Here is a 16,966-nt window from a genome sequence, read left to right as displayed (position 1 = left end):
AGAGGCCCAACCCCATGCCTACTCTGCCTCTGCGACGGGCACGGAAGTTGATAACAAACTTCATCCCACGGACGCGGGACTTCAAGATTCCCTGCATGAGGTGGCCGTCCGGCGGACCGACTCTTCCTATCCACTCGTCCTCTTCTTTGTAGCCTCTGCATCTCTCCTTGCTCCGTTCGCTTCATTGATCGATCTTCGTTCCCCTTGCTCCATTCGCTTCATTGATCGATCTTCGTTCCCCTTGCTCCAATCCACAGCTCCGTTACAGAAGCTTCCTTGGTCGTCAATGGCAGCGGAGAAGAGTCACCCCCTTGTGACGAGCAGTAACCTGCTACTGGATGCCAAGGATGAGAACTTTCAGCTTATTCACCGCGTGATCGAGGAGATAATCGAAGAGAAAAGAAATGCGACCACCGGAGTTGAGGAAGACCGCCTCCTGCTCTCCGGATTGCTCTTCCAGGTACTCCACCTTGCTCAATTGAACATCGAAGATAATTGCCTAGAATTCCTGAAATTGCTTTCGGTTGGCTCGCGGCTTGTTGCAGTTGTTCTGCTTTTTTTTCCCCTTTGTTGTAAGATTCCTGAAGTCTTTGTGTGAATACTGGGTTTCAGATATCAAATCTCACATGATGTAAAATGATGCTTAAATTGCGTGTTCGTATTTCGTAATAGGTTGGTTCATCCGCCATCCGGCAAGTTGGTGCATAAATGCGTAAGACAATGATTTCTTATAAAAAAATTCCACTAAATTTATTCGCAATTTCTGTACTTCAATACTAAATCAAGATTGTATGATTGGACTTTGTCACCGAGTTGCAGTCTACTTGTCGATCCTCTTCGAGATCTTCCTTTGTAAAGTGAACAGATCAGATGGAAATCATAACTTTGATAATCTACAGGTAGTCTTACGGTAAGAACAATGGTGGGGGTGACTTCTCCCCTGGATGAATCGATTGGAGTTTCGTTTTTTTATGGAATTTTGAATTCTTCTGATGGAATACTGCAGAGTCCTTTTACTTTCTTAAACTTTTAACAGGTTTTCCTTTTTGCTGAATGAAGAGAAAAGCAAAACTTTATCAATAGTGTTTCGGGATTCCTTTTATGTTACTTTTGGTTTCTGTCTTGTCCTGTTCTGATTGCTTCAAGTTCTTAATAGGTTTTATTCGATTGTTGGAGAGGTATATGATGATTTTTTCTTGATTTGTTTGTTAAAATAACTTTAACCTATTAAGTAATGTATGTAGATTTCCAGTTCATGCAAGAAAGGTTTGTTTATTCTTTTGCTGAACTGCTTGTAAGGGCAAGTGCTTGCCCTTTCCTTACTCCAGTGTACTCTGTAACAGTTAGAATCTTTAAAGGAGGAAGAATCAGATGGGCAACCTGAACACCTTGCTGATCCAAATGAGATTATATCCAAAGTGAATGCAGAAGTAAGTGGGCAAGAAGCTTCTAAACATCAAGAAAAAACAGATAAGACCAGTACTGAAGAGATAGTGAGAGAGCTAAGAGAGGTGAAGAGGCAAAATAGAATTACGCATTGGCTGCTTTCTGTTATGATTGTTATAACAGCAGTTTGGCAGCTATCTGAAGTTTCCCTTATCCTTTCTGTGAAGAATAAAGTGAGTAATCCATTAAAAACAGTGGGAAGTATGGTGACTGGCTTTTTCAAGGGTAACTTTTTCAATGGTAAGTCAACTCAGACTGATGAAGGGAATTCATCTGCTTCACCCAGTTGTCCACATGTGGAAGCTCCTCAACTTCCATCTATCCACATACCGGAACTACCTCAACTGGATTAGCCAAGAACAGTGTAGACTGAAGTGTCCTTGTTTTGCTGTAATATGAAAGATATGGGGAGTTCATTTCATGTGGAGAACCTGATGATGGTGTCTTTCTTCCTTCTGATTAAACGGGGCAAGTCGGGCAGTGACGTACGAACTGGCTTAGCCAAATCAGAAACTTAATGAAACCAGAGCAGTTTCGGAATTACTCAAGCCAACTTCCATATCCAACAGTCATCTTTCTGAAAATAAGGTCATTTTGTGAATATCCTTAACAACATCAGATGGCTGCAACCACTGAATTTTTGAGTTTTATTCCAGCACTGAGGATACTAAGGATAGTTCAATGGGTTTTTACTAGATCTCTGATGTAGTGATACTTAATGTCAATGTTTTTACTTGTCATTACACAGAACTGGGATTGGTCGGTTTTGCATGTGATGAAGCTCTAGAAATAAATTAGGCTCTGGTAAGGTTTTCGCAGAGGAATGGGAGAACAGAAATAAGTGAGAAAGAAAGTCAGCAAGAGAGGGAGAGAGATCAGACGCTACACTTCTTTCAATTCCGAATTCATGAATTCAACCCCGATTTCAGGTTTTTTTCTGCCATTGATGATCATTTTCAGGTTATACTATTAAATATTTTAACTAATTAATAATTAAAAACCAAAAAAAATTGTATTTTATTAAAATAGATAAATACTTTAAAAGTAGCACATAAACTACTTATAATTTTTCATAGGTTATCTGCTATTGAAATTTTATATTATTCTAAACATGATTGTATTAAGAAAATCAAGTTCTTCCTAATTGGAGGAGCCAAAAGCACATTAGTCAACACCAAGTAGTTACCACTAGGTAACCTCATCCAAACTGTGCGTATGCCTAGCACATCATAATATGAGTTATTACCCATTTAAACCTTGGGCTTGCCAGTTTTCAATTCCTTGAAATAAGAAAATAGTTCTTGTGACTAATATCTTGGTTGTTGTCCTCAGTTTGGGATTTGCCCCCCACCCTTGCCACTAGCTATAAACTTGGCTTTGATGTGACCAATCTTGCCACACTTTGGCCAAATCCATTCCCCTCAAATTCGAGTTTCTTTCCCTTTTTCTTAAAATTGTTATTTTTTCTACCTAACATGGTTTGGTTTTGAAGTAGAAGCTCTTGAATCACTAACTACATCAGCCATGGAGCCCGTCATAAGCTTTTTCTTTCTCCTCTATACTTCAGTTGACAACCTTAGTCATTAGGCTTCAACATAGTGAGCACAATATTAGATACTCGGATGGCCCAAACAGAGAGACTCCTTAGCAATCCATATGTAACTTCTACTGCTTCAAATATGGCATTGTTGATAGGTTGATCCTCAAATAGGGTTTCAACATTTGGGTCCAGGAACGTTAACATGATAGATCTTGCTTTCTTATCCTTCAAAACAAACTTTTTGTATAACAAAAAAAAATCAATTCAATCAGCATAACAAATAAAAAAATATTGAATTTTTTCAGATTTTAATTATTAATCATACACAATTAATACTTGTATTAAACTAATTTTATATTTTATATAATAAATACATAAAACAGAGATTTGTGACTTACACACCAGAAATCACAATTAACCTTACTCTAATACCACTTATGAAGCTAGCTCATATATGCTTTCATGTATTAAAAAAAAAAAAAATTCACACAAATCAAACCTAGAACTGATATCTGTTGTGTTCCTCGTCTTAAAACACTTGGTAGCCTCACCTTGCTTATGGGGCTGTGCTGAGGACCGGATGGCTGCACTTTAAGATTTAATTTGCAGCCCATTTTATGCTTGGCCTTATTATTTTGTTCAGCATCAGCCACCGGTCCATTGCTCCAAAGAGGAGACTAAGACAACACATCCGGCGGAGCTCTATACCGTAAACCACCAAGACAAAAGATCACTTCAGAACAGCCAAGAAAAAGCTGAACATCAGCATTCATTTATCTAAAGTGACTTACATAGATAGTACTTAAAGATTTTACCATTAAAGCAGAGAAGAAGGTGATAGAATTGGTTTACACCAAATGTTCAAGCTAGACTTTGAGACTCATCATTCAGATCATATTCATCAATCACAGCCAATCAACCAACTGATGATTCACAAACAAGAAATAAAAAACAAACAGAACAAATCCCCCCACAATCACCACAATAGTTCTGCTAACATGAGCAAGGAATAGTCTACCATCATTGATGCCCCTTTTTGCTTAGGTCTTCTCAGGCATAGTTCAACCGGAATAAGTCATTTAGGACGAAGAAGCTTCCTTGCGGGGTAGGCATCAAGTGAAACATCTATCAACCATCACAATAATTGTTTATCAGCACAACAACCAAAACATGACAAAAATTATGCGAAAAATAGAAAAAAAAAATTAAATTGGGAATTATATTGATGCATAGGAAATAAATACAGATGACCAGCTATTAAGTTTGCAGACATCAAGCTTTTAGGCTTCAATCAGCAAGCTTATATTCTTAAATCACACAATTATTAGATAAACACAAGTGCTGGCTTAAGCTTTCGCGTGCAATAGCACTCCACAGCAAAGTTGCTAAAAACAGAACAAAGAAACGTATCCACAATCTGAATATATCACAATAAGGGTAAGAAAATATAATGCAGCGAAGATAGCTGAAGAAAACAACATAAATAACTACATGTTTATTCTTCCTTAACTATTGGTAAAACATCGATCTTACTAGATGTTGGCATACCTAAGTAACTACATGTTTATTCTTCAATAAATATTTGCAAAACCTTTTAACATAACAAAGGCCAAACTGTACATCATGGGATGTAAAAAGGATGAAAAATGAAAATAATCCCATATCAAGATGAGGCAGATAAGAAAATCATAACTGGATCCCTAAAAGCATCCCAATAGTCACGTAGATTGACTTGTAAAAAAACATTGGTCCTTGTGTTGGTCTCAAATGCATCCACAACTTCTCGCATTTCTTCCTTCATTTATTCCCAAACTCACACCTTATTCATATATGCAGAGCCATGACCAGTATTTTGTATAATGATTGTTCATTCTTATTTGTTAGATATTCAGGTTCAAGGCCTCCTAATAAGAATCTTTGATTGTCTCGACATTCTACTTACCATAAGGAATCTAAATCCCATAACGAGTTCGGGTCCTTCCAAAACTCATGATGGCAAAATTCTATTAATTGGTTATCAGATGCGAAGGTCTTCTTCTGACCTGTTGTGACGAATAGAGAAGCTCCATCCAAAACTGATGATGGCAAATGTTGAATAAATCCGTAAACATATGCTAAGGTTTGCTCACCTAGTGGGTGTGTTGGAGAAGGAGCAGGAGAATCAAGCAATATCAGAAAGTTTAGGTTTAACAGTGCAAATGAAGTTTATGGTTGGAAGTAGAACAGACAAAAAAACCAAGAAGCTTGACAGAAAAACATGAAAAGCATTTAATTAGACAGAAGCAGAATAAGCCACTTCAAAGAAAATAAGGAAGAAAGAGACAAAGGGAGCCAACTGGAAAGAGAAAAGAAACGATTCTCCTCTACCTAAACAGCACATGACACATGCATATTAAACTTCCAAAATTTTGCAGTCTTTCAAATACAGTTTCATATTTTGAGTGGCTAAATACAGTTGAGACCAAATCCTTCATTTCATTGGACCAAAAGACAGTGGTTTGACCTCATCAGCCGCCCATCTCTAGCATGTAAATTAAAACATTTTATATATTGAAAAAATGTCACAGAACTATTGACCACCCCCATTCAAAATTAAATAAAAAAGTACCCCAGATACACAATCCTCAATATATCTTTACTTTAGCAGCACCATGAGAAGCTAGTATAAATTTTGTATGAGAGAGACCATGCGTTGCAAGAACCACTCCATGGTCACAGGATATCAACATAGAGCTAACACAACAATGGGAGAACCCCAAAAAATGAGATGCACTTTCTCAAGTTATGAAGGCAACAACAACCACTACTAAAGTCTGACCTATTTATCTAAGCATCATTTTCTAGGAAACTTATAAGTCAACAAATAAAAGATTTTCTTAATGTTGTTCAATTCAAAAACTACCATTAAACAGTAAAATTTCCCTGACAATGTCCACAATACTCCAAAGAAATTCATAAAGCACAACGAATTTTTGAGGCAGCAAGCAAACATGATAGAATGGTTCTTCATGGCATCATGCACAGTAAACATGTCTGCTATTTCCTTATAATACCCAGCAAGATGTCTGGCAGAGAGAATAAGGTTGATGAGCATCTATTGAAGGTCATCAATAACTGAAATAACATATAATGAAACCACGCATATCAGATATCACATTGACAGCATCATGTACTTAGATATCATATAACACGGATCAGTCATATAGAAATGAACAGTAAATCAATCAAATCCTTCGTGAAATTGCAAAATGAAATAACTGCAGGATACCAAATTCCAATAAGTTCCAAACAGTTCATAACACACTAGAAACCTAAAAACACTAATACTCATGAATAAGAGGTCGAACAAATAAACACTCTAAAAATAATCATATTAAATGTAAAATTTATTTATTCAAAAATTAAAAACAGCATAAAAAGCATAAACATCAGATTGTGCTTGAAGTTTCCTTAAGTTATGCATCTCACCAAAAGTGCAATCCTATCATTTTCAAGCAGAACTATTTCAACAATCTGTTAAAAGAATAGACATGATTTTCATATTTAATCATAAGGAGACAAGTTTCACTAATAAGCCATCTACAACCAAACATCACCTCCATCAAGATAGATGTGGTAAAATATCATGCCCAACAGAATATGATAAAAACAGACAGATAGCTCATATTTGTTATTGCATTAACAAATGCTTGAACTTCAAAAAACCTACAGATAGGACCTTTAGCGTAAAAGAAATATTGAAGATTGTGTATCTCAATATACCTTCAAAATGCAACAACCACATATTATCAAAAAGAAATTTAACTAAGCCCCCCGTGTCAAAGCCAACTATAGCAAGCTCAGAAAAACATTCAATTAGTTTATAAAACCAGTAAGAGGAAACACTTTACCTTATTAGTCCAATAGAAAACACATGATGGCACATGCCTACATTTTTCATTTCTTTTATTTGACGAGTGACATAAGTTTATGGCAATAAAATGAAAGTCTCATAAACATAACAACTATATACCTCTATAAATCAATGGAAACCTGCAAGGCACAACACAGAAATGACAAGTGCCTATAAATTCGATCATGAAAAGGAGAAACCACAAGGAATAGACCACCACTTTATAATCCTAAATGTACAACCATGATCACAAAAGAAATTAAAAAAAAACGGCTATTCAGTAATCACCATGAATCAACACTGGCCAAAACCCTAAATCCTTCAAGGTCAATAAACAAAACATCGTAAGCGTCAGAGGTACGCGAGAAATCTGGAATACCGAATCCAAATAGATCCTTGCACAAAAAACATAGGAACCGCAAATGAGTATCACACAATCGTGTTTCCAGTACTATGCAGCGGACCTTGCCGCCGAATCCAATCAGATCAATCACATACAACCAAGTTTAATCTCTAAAAGGGCATCAATAGATCGCACATGAAACAATACCTGACTAAACCTCAGCCCATGTTGCTCCCCAGATAATTGGAGGTTGCCACTGACGAAGACGAGCATGCCACCAGCAGGGCCGGAGGGCTGGCAATCAACAGTGGTGATGTTGTGCTTGCACTGCTGGAAGGGGAGGCTGGTGAGCTTGTTGACGATACTCTGGGAGCCCTGGATCTTCTCACCCTCGAAGGTGAGCATGGAGGTATCCTGGTAGAGGTTAGCGAGGCCGGCACGATTGCTGTCGAAAGTGGAGTAGTAGTGCTCGACAAAAGCCTTTGCAACGGCGTCCGGATCCATCGGAGGTGGGCGTACGAGTGTCGCGCGCGCACGCAGAGGGAGATGGCAGGAAGTGGGAAGAGAGAGAGAGAGAGAGAGAGATGAGCTAGGGGTTTTTTAAGGGCGAAGGGAACGAGGAAGATTAATGTTGAGAGTTGAGAGGCGTCCGTCTCCGTGCTTGGCTTCGAATATCTGTTTCGGGCGATCACCATTGTTTTTTTTAATAAAATGGATTTTAATTCTTGCAACATATTATTTATAAAATAAAATATAAAAAATTAAAAATTAAAAATTATGGAACAGCCTGGAATATTTAAAGACATGAGCAAGCTAAAACCATGTATACAAATTGCATAAAACTATATATGGGTTAAAGCAAACTCCTAGATCGCAGTATGAAAAAATTAGTGAGTTCTTACCGAAAATGGATATAAAAGAGGTAGTATAGATAAGACCTTATTTACCAAGAACCACGAAGAATGAATTTAAAATGAGTTTGATGGGTGAACTCATATTTTTCCTTGGACTTGGAGTTATTCAAATTGAAAATGGAACTTTTATAAATCAGTCCAAATATACAAAAGGATTGGTAAATATATTCAACATTGAAAATCTCAAATCATGTAGCACACCTATGAGTTCTTCCTTAAAGTTATATTCGAACAAACTCAAGTAGACCCATAGACAAGAAATTGCATTGAAGTATGATAAGGTCTCTACTTTATTTATTAGCTAGTAGACCCGGATATTATGCTTTTGTTATGTTTATGTGTTAGATTTCAATATGATCTTATAGAATTTCGCTTGGGGGGGGTTAGTCAACTTGAAGGACGAGATGATCTTCAACCGCATAACGCCCTTCAACACTTGAAGTCGTTAGTGGAACGTAGATGAAGCTTCATCTCGATGCAGGGGATGAAGGGGTCCTTCATCTCCACGGTTTAATTTCGATCATGTGGAAGAAGGCCCTTTTTTATTTTCTTTGAATTGAAGGACGGGTGACGCTCGCATTTTCCCCTCTCTCTCCTCGCACCCCCCCCCCCATCACGCGTCATCATTTATCATTTTTTCTTCCTCTCTCCCGCACTCCCTTCCCTCTCTCATCTCCCTGCGCCTCCGACGTCGATCTCGTCCTTCGTCTCCGGCCACCGTCTCAGTTCCCTCTCGTCTCTGGCCTCATCTCTCGGCCTCGCCCTCTCTCTCGTCTCCGTGACTCCCTCTCTTCTCTCGGACTCGCTCTGTCTCGCTTCTCTCTCTCTATTCCCTCCCGACCTCCCTTTCTTCTCTATCTTCTCCCTCTCTTCTCCCTCTCTTCTCCCTTTCGGCCTCCCACTCCCTTCTCTCTCTGGCTAGTCTCCTTTCCCCCGAAAATACCTTCGGATTTCGTTCGATTTTCCCATTTCCATTTCGATTTTCTTCGATTTTGGACATTTGGGCATCGATTGCTTAATATGTACATCGATTAGACATCGATTTCACCCTTTGGCTTCGGATTTCCCCAAATTTCATAAGGTATGCCTAAACCCTAATTTTTTTTCATTAAATTAGTGTTTTATTTGATTTAAATTTATTTTCAGTGCGTAATTGGGGTTTATTTGTGCATTATTTTGGGATTTAGGGTTACGGTTTATAGTCTAAATTCTTGATTCGTGTATGGATTATTTTTAGGGTTTGCTGCTCGGTATTTAAGGGTCCAGTAATTAGGGTTTACGGTTTATGGTTAAGGATTTGGGGTATTTTAGGGATTAGGGTTTTTAAGGTTTAGGGGGTTTATGGTTTTTAAGCTATAAGGTTTTTTGGGTTTGGAATTAGGGGGTAGGGTTTAGGGTTTAGGGCTTTTAATGTATTAAGTCCTGGAATTAGTTTTTAGGGTTTAGAGTTTAGTAGGTGATAGGGTTTAGGGTTTGATGGTTTAGGTTTTTTTTTATGGTTTGTGTTTCGGGTTTAGGGTTTAGGTTAAGGGTTTAGGGTATTTTAGGGATTAGGATTTTTAAGGTTTAGGGGGTTTATGGTTTTTAAGGTTTTGGGGGTTTTGTGTTTTTAAGCTCTAGGGTTTTTTAGGTTTAGGGTTTGGAATTAGGGTTTAGGGTTTTGGGCTTTTAAGGTATTAAGTTCTGGAATTAGTGTTTAGGGGTTTTTAGTCCAATTCAAACAAGGTTGAGTCGCCTACACGGGCGTCCATTAGCCAACGAAACCCGACCCCCATCACTGACGAGGTACAGTTCATAGTGACTGCGAAGTTATATGGGGCTCTACCAGGGGTCTTCGGTGAATTTGGATTTGATGTGTGTGTGTTTTCATTGTTTAGTGCATATGCATTAGTGAAAATAATTTAATTAATTTTGAAATGTGTGAGAATGTTGTTGAGAATTTTTGAAGTGCTATGGAATGTTTTTGTCATGTGGTAAGGAGATTTGGGTATTATACATATCCAACACATGGTATTTTTTTATGGTTTATGTTTTCGTGATGAATAAAGGTTGTCTGATAAAGTTTTTTCTGTGAGGACCGTCTCAGATTGAGATTATACATGGCTGCAAGAAGACAACCAAGTGGTCGAACATATGATATTTGGACATTCGATGATGATAGCAAAATGCTCAATCTCTTGGTCGAGCAGGTCAATCTAGGGAGCAAGTTGCCTAACGGGGTGTGGAAGCATGAGGTATACATGGACTGTGTAAATAAGTTCAATGAAGACACAGTCATGAAAAAAAATGTTGAGCAGGTGAAGAATCGAACAAGAGCATGGAAGAAAACATACCAAACGGTAACGAGCTGTATCAACACTAGTGGGTTTGGTTGGGATGCAACCACACAACGAGTTACTACATGTAATTCTGTATGGCTTGATTACATAAAGGTCAGTAAATCTGTATGGCTCAACTACATGATGTACTATAAAATATTTTTTATATTTTCCGCGTTAGTATAACTCTATTCCAAGACGTCTAAATGATGTTTTATTCTTGTAGGAGCATAAAGATGCTAAGAAGTATAGACGTGAAGGCTGCCCCTTGTACGGCAAATTAGTTGTGGTGGTAGGAAATACAATAGCGGTAAGGTCAGGAGCTGCAACCTTTGTAGATTAGGGCGATGAGGTGATCCGTGAATCGGAACATGTCCCAATGGATGAGCCAGAGGATGTTGATATAGTTAGGGATACTCCATCACCATTATTAAGCATGGATGAGTCTCTAGGTAATCAATCTGAAAGAAGTAAACGGTCATCTTCAAGTCGTCGTAGAAAGAGAACCGAAATGCCCGATAATGACACTAGTAGAAGAATCTTTGATGCAATAGATCGAATTTCTAAGACATTTGAGAATTTCACGATGAAAGACGATATTTTAAGAGATTGCGTTAAAGCCCTTAGGGAAATCCCGGACTTGCCTACAGAATTGAAGTATAGCGCTCCTTCATGGTTGGATACACCAACTAAGAAGGTCATGTTTATGGAATGGACAGTGGAAGAGCGGGTCGAGTGGCTTAAATTTTGTTTTGAAAACTAATTGTAATGCGTTATAAATACACTTTTTTTTGGAATATTATTATGTAGTAGACATGATATTTGAATTATGACGTTGCAAGACTTATTAGTATGGTTTGTATTTAAATTTGATATGTTGTTGTGTTTATATATTGCATAGATGAATATGGTGTTTTGAGTATGGATGTGGAATGTGGATGAATGTAGGATGTGACTGAACGTAGGATGTGGAATATGGATGAATGTAGGATGTGATTGAATGTAGGATGTGGAATGTGGATAAATGTAGGATGTGATTGAATGTAGGATGTGGGAATGTGGATGAATATGGTTGTTTATAGGTGTGATTGCAAATAGGTTATGATTAAAGATTGATGTTTACTTGTGTATATGAATTTTAGGCGATTGAATTTGTGGATTTCCATGGATACTATGACAGACGATGAAAAGGTTGCAACTATGGTTGCATTCACAACTTTGTTGATCGCCATGGAAAGATACTATATGTACCATTGCAACAGACGTGTACCACGTTCTTGTGGGATGAATGGTCCATTGTATTTGCAAAAGGCACTAGACAAATCTCCAGTTAAATTTCGGAAAGTGTACAGGATGAACCAACTGGTATTTCACAAATTCGCAGATATACTTACTAGTAAAGGGTTTTTATCAGCGACAAAGACCATCTCAATTGAAGAACAACTTGCATATTTCCTCCTAACTGTTGGTCAAGGACAAGTGTATAGTGTCACAGCAGAGATGTTTGATAGATCAAACTGGACGATAAGTAAGTATTTCAACAAGGTGTTGGATGCAATCCTCAAACTTCACTCTGATTACGTCAAACGGCCTTCGGAACGCACACACTCGAAGATTTTAACAAATTCAATGTTTTATCCCTACTTCAAGGTAACATCACTTCCTATAACTAAATAATTTTAGATTAATATACAAAGTTAGTAAATATTAATTGAAAATGTATAATTAGAATTGTATTGGAGCTATTGATGGAACTCATATCAAAGCCAACATTCGACTTGAAGATCAACCAAGGTTTTGGAATAGAAAAGGTTCTCTCACAAAATGTGATGGCAACATGTTCATTTGATATGCAATTCACTTATGTACTTGTTGGATGGGAGGGATTAGCAGCCGATTCCCGTGTATTGAAGCATGCATTGACTCGTCGAGATAAAATCTTTGTACCTGAAGGTAAGTAATATATTTTTATGCAGTAATTTTTATCTATTTTATCTTCAGTTATTTTATGTGGTATATAATTTTTATTATAGGAAAATATTATCTAGTCAATGCTGGTTATGCAAATCTTCCGGGATTTTTGGCTCCATATCGAGGAACCCGATATCATCTGCAAGAATTTGGAGATAATATTCCTAGAAATGAAAAAGAATTATTCAACTGAAGACATTCATCTTTACGGAATATTATTGAGCAAACTTTTGGTGCTTTAAAAGCTCGATTTCAAATGTTAAAAGGCACTCCTCCATTTTCTTTTAAGATCCAGGTGAAAATTGTACATGTTTGTTGCATATTGCACAATTATATACGTGCAGAAGATTATGATGATATATTTGAAGATGAAGATGATGATTCGGGTAGCGAGCTCGGTGGAGGAGGTGATGCGGTCCAATTAGGTGCAATGGATGATACAGACAGTGACGATTGCGATGATCTTGAGGATGTGGGTAGCCAAGTAACAAGCATTCGGAGGCAGAGTGCATTAGAATCCACAAGAGCCGCACAATTTCGAGATGCCATATTGACATCCATGTGGAACGATAAATGATGGTTTACTCTTCTTACTTTTGAATATGCGTAATTTATATGTACTAAACTTGTAACTCGTTGATTGTAATATTAAAGGCACGAACTCGTTATTTGAATAACTTTTTTTAGGTTATTTTCAAAGTTGTATATGTATTTATTTATTATTATTTTTAATTTTATTACTATATTAAACTTCATATTTAAGTCTCTGGTAAATAAAATATAATTAAAGTATACATTTGATTAATTAATTACTTTTAATTTTGTCAAAATATATTATTAATTAATACAATGCAAATCTATCTTATGTTATTAATATAATATTTTTTATTCATTAATCATAATTTTTTTTATTTACTCTATTGTATTAGTGATTTAATAGTGGTAATTAAAATATTGTTAACTCAAACACTTGGTTTAATTAGCTCATTTTTATAATTAATAAAATCAATGATTTTAAATTTCTAAGATGAAGATGAAGATGAAGTTGTCCACACTAACACCCATTTCGAAGATGAAAATCATGTAGATGCATAAGATGAAGATGAAGATGAAGATCAAATTTTTATTTTGTTGACTAACCCCCCCTTTAGTGGCTATCAAAGAATTTTCCAATATCTACTTGGAACGTCCACTTTGGAACTTTGGTATTCAGATTCTTTTACTAGATCTAATAAGGTACTATGACGTTGATTTTGTTGGATGCAAAATAGATAGGAGACTACGAGTGGTAGCTACCAATTATTTAGAGATTCACTTTTTTTTTTTTTTCCAAGAAACAATATTCGATTACTTTATCTACCACCAATGTTGAGTACATAGTTGTTGGGAGTTGTTGTACACAACTTCTATGGATGAGACAACAACTAGAGGATTACAGTTTAGAGCAACAAAAAAATGTTAGTCTATTGTCACAATGTGAGTGCTATAAGCCTAAGTAAAAACCATGTTAACCACTCTCGATCAAAACACATTAAAATCATACACTATTTCATACAAAAGTTGGTTCAAACTAAGGTAATTAAAGTGAAATTTGTTCCTATAGAATATCAAATTGCAAATAATTTCACAAAAAACCATTAAAATTTGATCAATTCTATAAGCTAAGAGAAGAACTAGGTATGTGTAACCCACCTTTGTCTAAATAGTGTAATATACAATAAACTAGAAATGGTATTCTATATAATTCATGCTAAGAGAGTGAAATTGAATGACTGAAATCACTTTTATTCACTTTGCATATGGTATGATCGATCAACACAGAGCGCATAATCGATTAACTTAAACCGATTGATTCGATCAATAGAATTCAATTGATTGATTAACCACAATGGGAAATGATTTTAAATAGGGTTTAAACTTCATTCCAATAATTTCAAATCATTTCCAAAACCCTCATTTTCGCTAAAGCTCTAAAATTCATCCTCTCTCACTTCTTTGTTCGATTTGCCTCCATTTTCACTAGATTTCACCGAAATTCGCCCTCCCTACTCTATTTCGTTTTTAGTAGTTAAGACCAAGAGGGCCACTAGGAAGGATCCCCCACCTAGGGAAGACAAATCTTTCGTTGAAATGCCCCATTGGGGTGACCTCTTTCAGTCAAAGGGCCCAAGAAGTCACTACATGAAGACATTTTCTACTCAAAGTATAGTTGAGCCATCTGATTCAACTTTGGCTTTTGTGGGAGAGAGGTTGAAGGCTTTCAAGAAGTATCTAGGCCATATATGCCCGTATTGGAAGGTATCAAACCTCTTTACTCCACCTCAGTAAAAGTCTCTTTCCAATAATCTTGAAGTGGCAGACATTGCGAATAGCTACTTGAAGATCACTACATTTGTCAAGAAGACTCATATCACTCTCACCACAATTGATTTTAACACCATTTTGGGCACCAGAAGACAAAGACTCATATAACTCTCACCACAATTGATTTTAACACCATTTTGGGCACCAGAAGACAAAGACTCATATCACTCTCACCACAATTGATTTTAACACCATTTTGGGCACCAGAAAGCAAGGGTTCAAGCGTTACATCAAGGAGAGTCGGTCAACTGATTTACATGAGGAGCATCCTCAATTAATCTACGACACCATCTCACTCATCTTCGATCAGATAATTGGAAGCTCCGACGAAATCAAAATCATATATCTGAGGATGGAGTTGTGATTCTTCATGGAGATAGTCACCCTCATCCTCAGTCTAAGGAAGGGGATTTTCTCACATCTCACTAAGGCCAACATCTTTTGTCTTTGGGCACTGACCCATCACACTGAGCTCACCTTTGCCTGCTTCATGATCTTACTGATGATGGATATAGTGAAAAATACTCATGTCAGCAGTCTACCCTCTGGATAGCTTATCACTACCATCCTCGAGCATCATGGAATAGATCTTGAAGAAGAAGAAGAAATTGTAAGTCTAATAAAAAAGATGACCATAGGAGAAATCAAAATTGGAAAATTCAACTTGACCAAGTATAGAGGCAAGTAGGTCTCTAAGGACTCAATAAGGAAGAAGGCATTAGTAAGAGAAGGCTCAGGAGATGAGCCTAGTCCCGGTTAGTATCATGAGGAGCAATTTGAGTTCAAAAGAGAAGAACTGAAACCTCCTCCAGCTCTGACCAACTCTAGAGCATTGAGGATGATGTGGCTGATATAAAAGAAACACTCTTACAACTCAAGGATTGTTAAGTTGTGGAGCCTAATCAATGCCCTACGTCGAGTCGGTACACCGATCAACCTTCGCGATCGGTGTGGGGATTGGAAAGGGGGCGGGAAACATCCCTCCCAGGGGCGTGGGGGTGAAGCCCCCTGCCGATTCCACAATATATTAACTGTTGTTTTATTAAGGGCAGTTTGAGAATTTTACTCTTGTATCATTGTTGCCCTAATTTTCTCTTTATCATTGAGGGATGTCGCTATTAGGGTTTTATCATCACCGAGAAGGAGTTGGAGTTGTAGCCCAAGAGAGGTTAGAGAAAACACCTAAGTGTGTGCGATTTCTCATGTAAACTATTTCATCTTTATAGTGGATTACTACAGTGGTGGAAGACAGGACGTAGTCTCACCTTGAAGTAAACCTGTATAAATCTTGTTGTTTTTCGTACTTGTTTTTCCTTTCTTCCACGTTTATTATTATTGCTCTTGTTAGTTTGGAATTAGGGTGTTTAATTCCTAACAAGGATAGCCATCTGGAGATTCGATCTCTTCTATGTTCCTTCATCACCTCCATCTCTCCACCGGACTAGCCTCCACCTTCAGCTTAGTCCCTTTTACCTTAGTTGGCCTAGATTTAACTCTTGTATTCATTTTGCATTTATCCTTAAGGGGGGGTTAGTCAACAAACTTGAAATTTGATCTTCATCTTCATCTTCATCTCATGCATCTACATGATCTTCATCTTCAAAAAGGGTGTTAGTGTGGACAAGTTCATCTTTGTCTTCATCTTCGAAATCGAATGGGGAAATCGAACAAAATCGGAAGGTATTTTGGGAGAATGAGAATAACCAGAGAAAGAAGGGAGTGGGAGGCTGAAAGGGAGAAGAAAGGGAGGTTGAGAGGGATAAGAGAGAGAGAAGCGAGAGAGAAAAACAGAGAGCAAGTCTGAGAGAAGAGAGGGAGGCACGGAGATGAGAGAGGGGGTGCGAGAGAGAGGGCGAGTCCGAGAGAAGACCGAAAGATGGAGGCTGGAGACGAGAGTTCGAGAGAAGAGAGGGAGCAGCGATGTCGGGGGCGCAGGGAGACGAGAGAGGGGGTGCAGGAGAGAGGGAGGAAAAAAGGGAAATGAGGACGCGCGAGAGGGGGGGGGAATCTTGCCGCGCGCGTCCTTCATCTCGAAGAAGATAAAAAATGGTCTTCAACAAGATGAAAGATTTTAAAATGTAGAGATGAAAGACTGCATCCCTAGTATCCAGATGAAATGTCATATGCGCTCCACTAACGACTTCAATTGATAAAGGGTGTCATGTGATTGATCTTCAT

At 37.5% G+C, this 16,966-nt stretch overlaps 2 protein-coding genes across 2 annotated transcripts; one reads left to right on the top strand and one right to left on the bottom strand.

Annotated features, from left to right (window-relative positions):
• The first annotated feature begins 16 nt into the window (after positions 1–16).
• LOC137963845 (uncharacterized) lies at positions 17–2,309 on the top strand. The gene is made up of 2 exons (XM_068811061.1): positions 17–460; positions 1,344–2,309. The coding sequence occupies exons 1-2, from the start codon at positions 287–289 to the stop codon at positions 1,797–1,799; spliced, it is 630 nt and encodes a 209-aa protein (XP_068667162.1). The 5' UTR covers positions 17–286; the 3' UTR covers positions 1,800–2,309.
• A 1,499-nt stretch (positions 2,310–3,808) lies between these two features.
• Positions 3,809–7,874, bottom strand: LOC137962313 (nuclear transport factor 2B-like). The gene is made up of 2 exons (XM_068809110.1): positions 7,429–7,874; positions 3,809–4,111 (listed from the first exon to the last, which is right to left on the bottom strand). Exons 1-2 carry the CDS (start codon positions 7,723–7,725, stop codon positions 4,037–4,039), a joined length of 372 nt encoding a protein of 123 aa, XP_068665211.1. The 5' UTR covers positions 7,726–7,874; the 3' UTR covers positions 3,809–4,036.
• Positions 7,875–16,966: the final 9,092 nt, after the last annotated feature.

Source organism: Aristolochia californica, unplaced genomic scaffold, assembly GCF_029961685.1.
Source record: "Aristolochia californica isolate CCGP_79_NKW_82.1479 unplaced genomic scaffold, dmAriCali1.0.hap1 SCAF_4, whole genome shotgun sequence".
In the NCBI taxonomy this organism is placed as follows: domain Eukaryota; kingdom Viridiplantae; phylum Streptophyta; class Magnoliopsida; order Piperales; family Aristolochiaceae; genus Aristolochia; species Aristolochia californica.
The sequence above is the reverse complement of the archived record's forward strand: the minus strand, read 5'-3'. Positions and strand labels throughout refer to the sequence as shown.

What these genes read in the sequence shown, in the direction of transcription:
- LOC137963845 (XM_068811061.1), top strand. Translation starts at nt 287, where the DNA reads ATGGCAGCGGAGAAGAGTCACCCCCTTGTGACGAGCAGTAACCTGCTA. An exon ending in TCTCCGGATTGCTCTTCCAG is followed by an intron (nt 461 to 1,343) that starts GTACTCCACCTT and finishes ACTCTGTAACAG; the next exon opens with TTAGAATCTTTAAAGGAGGA.
- LOC137962313 (XM_068809110.1), bottom strand. Translation starts at nt 7,725, where the DNA reads ATGGATCCGGACGCCGTTGCAAAGGCTTTTGTCGAGCACTACTACTCC. An exon ending in ATGGGCTGAGGTTTAGTCAG is followed by an intron (nt 4,112 to 7,428) that starts GTATTGTTTCAT and finishes GATGGTTGATAG; the next exon opens with ATGTTTCACTTGATGCCTAC.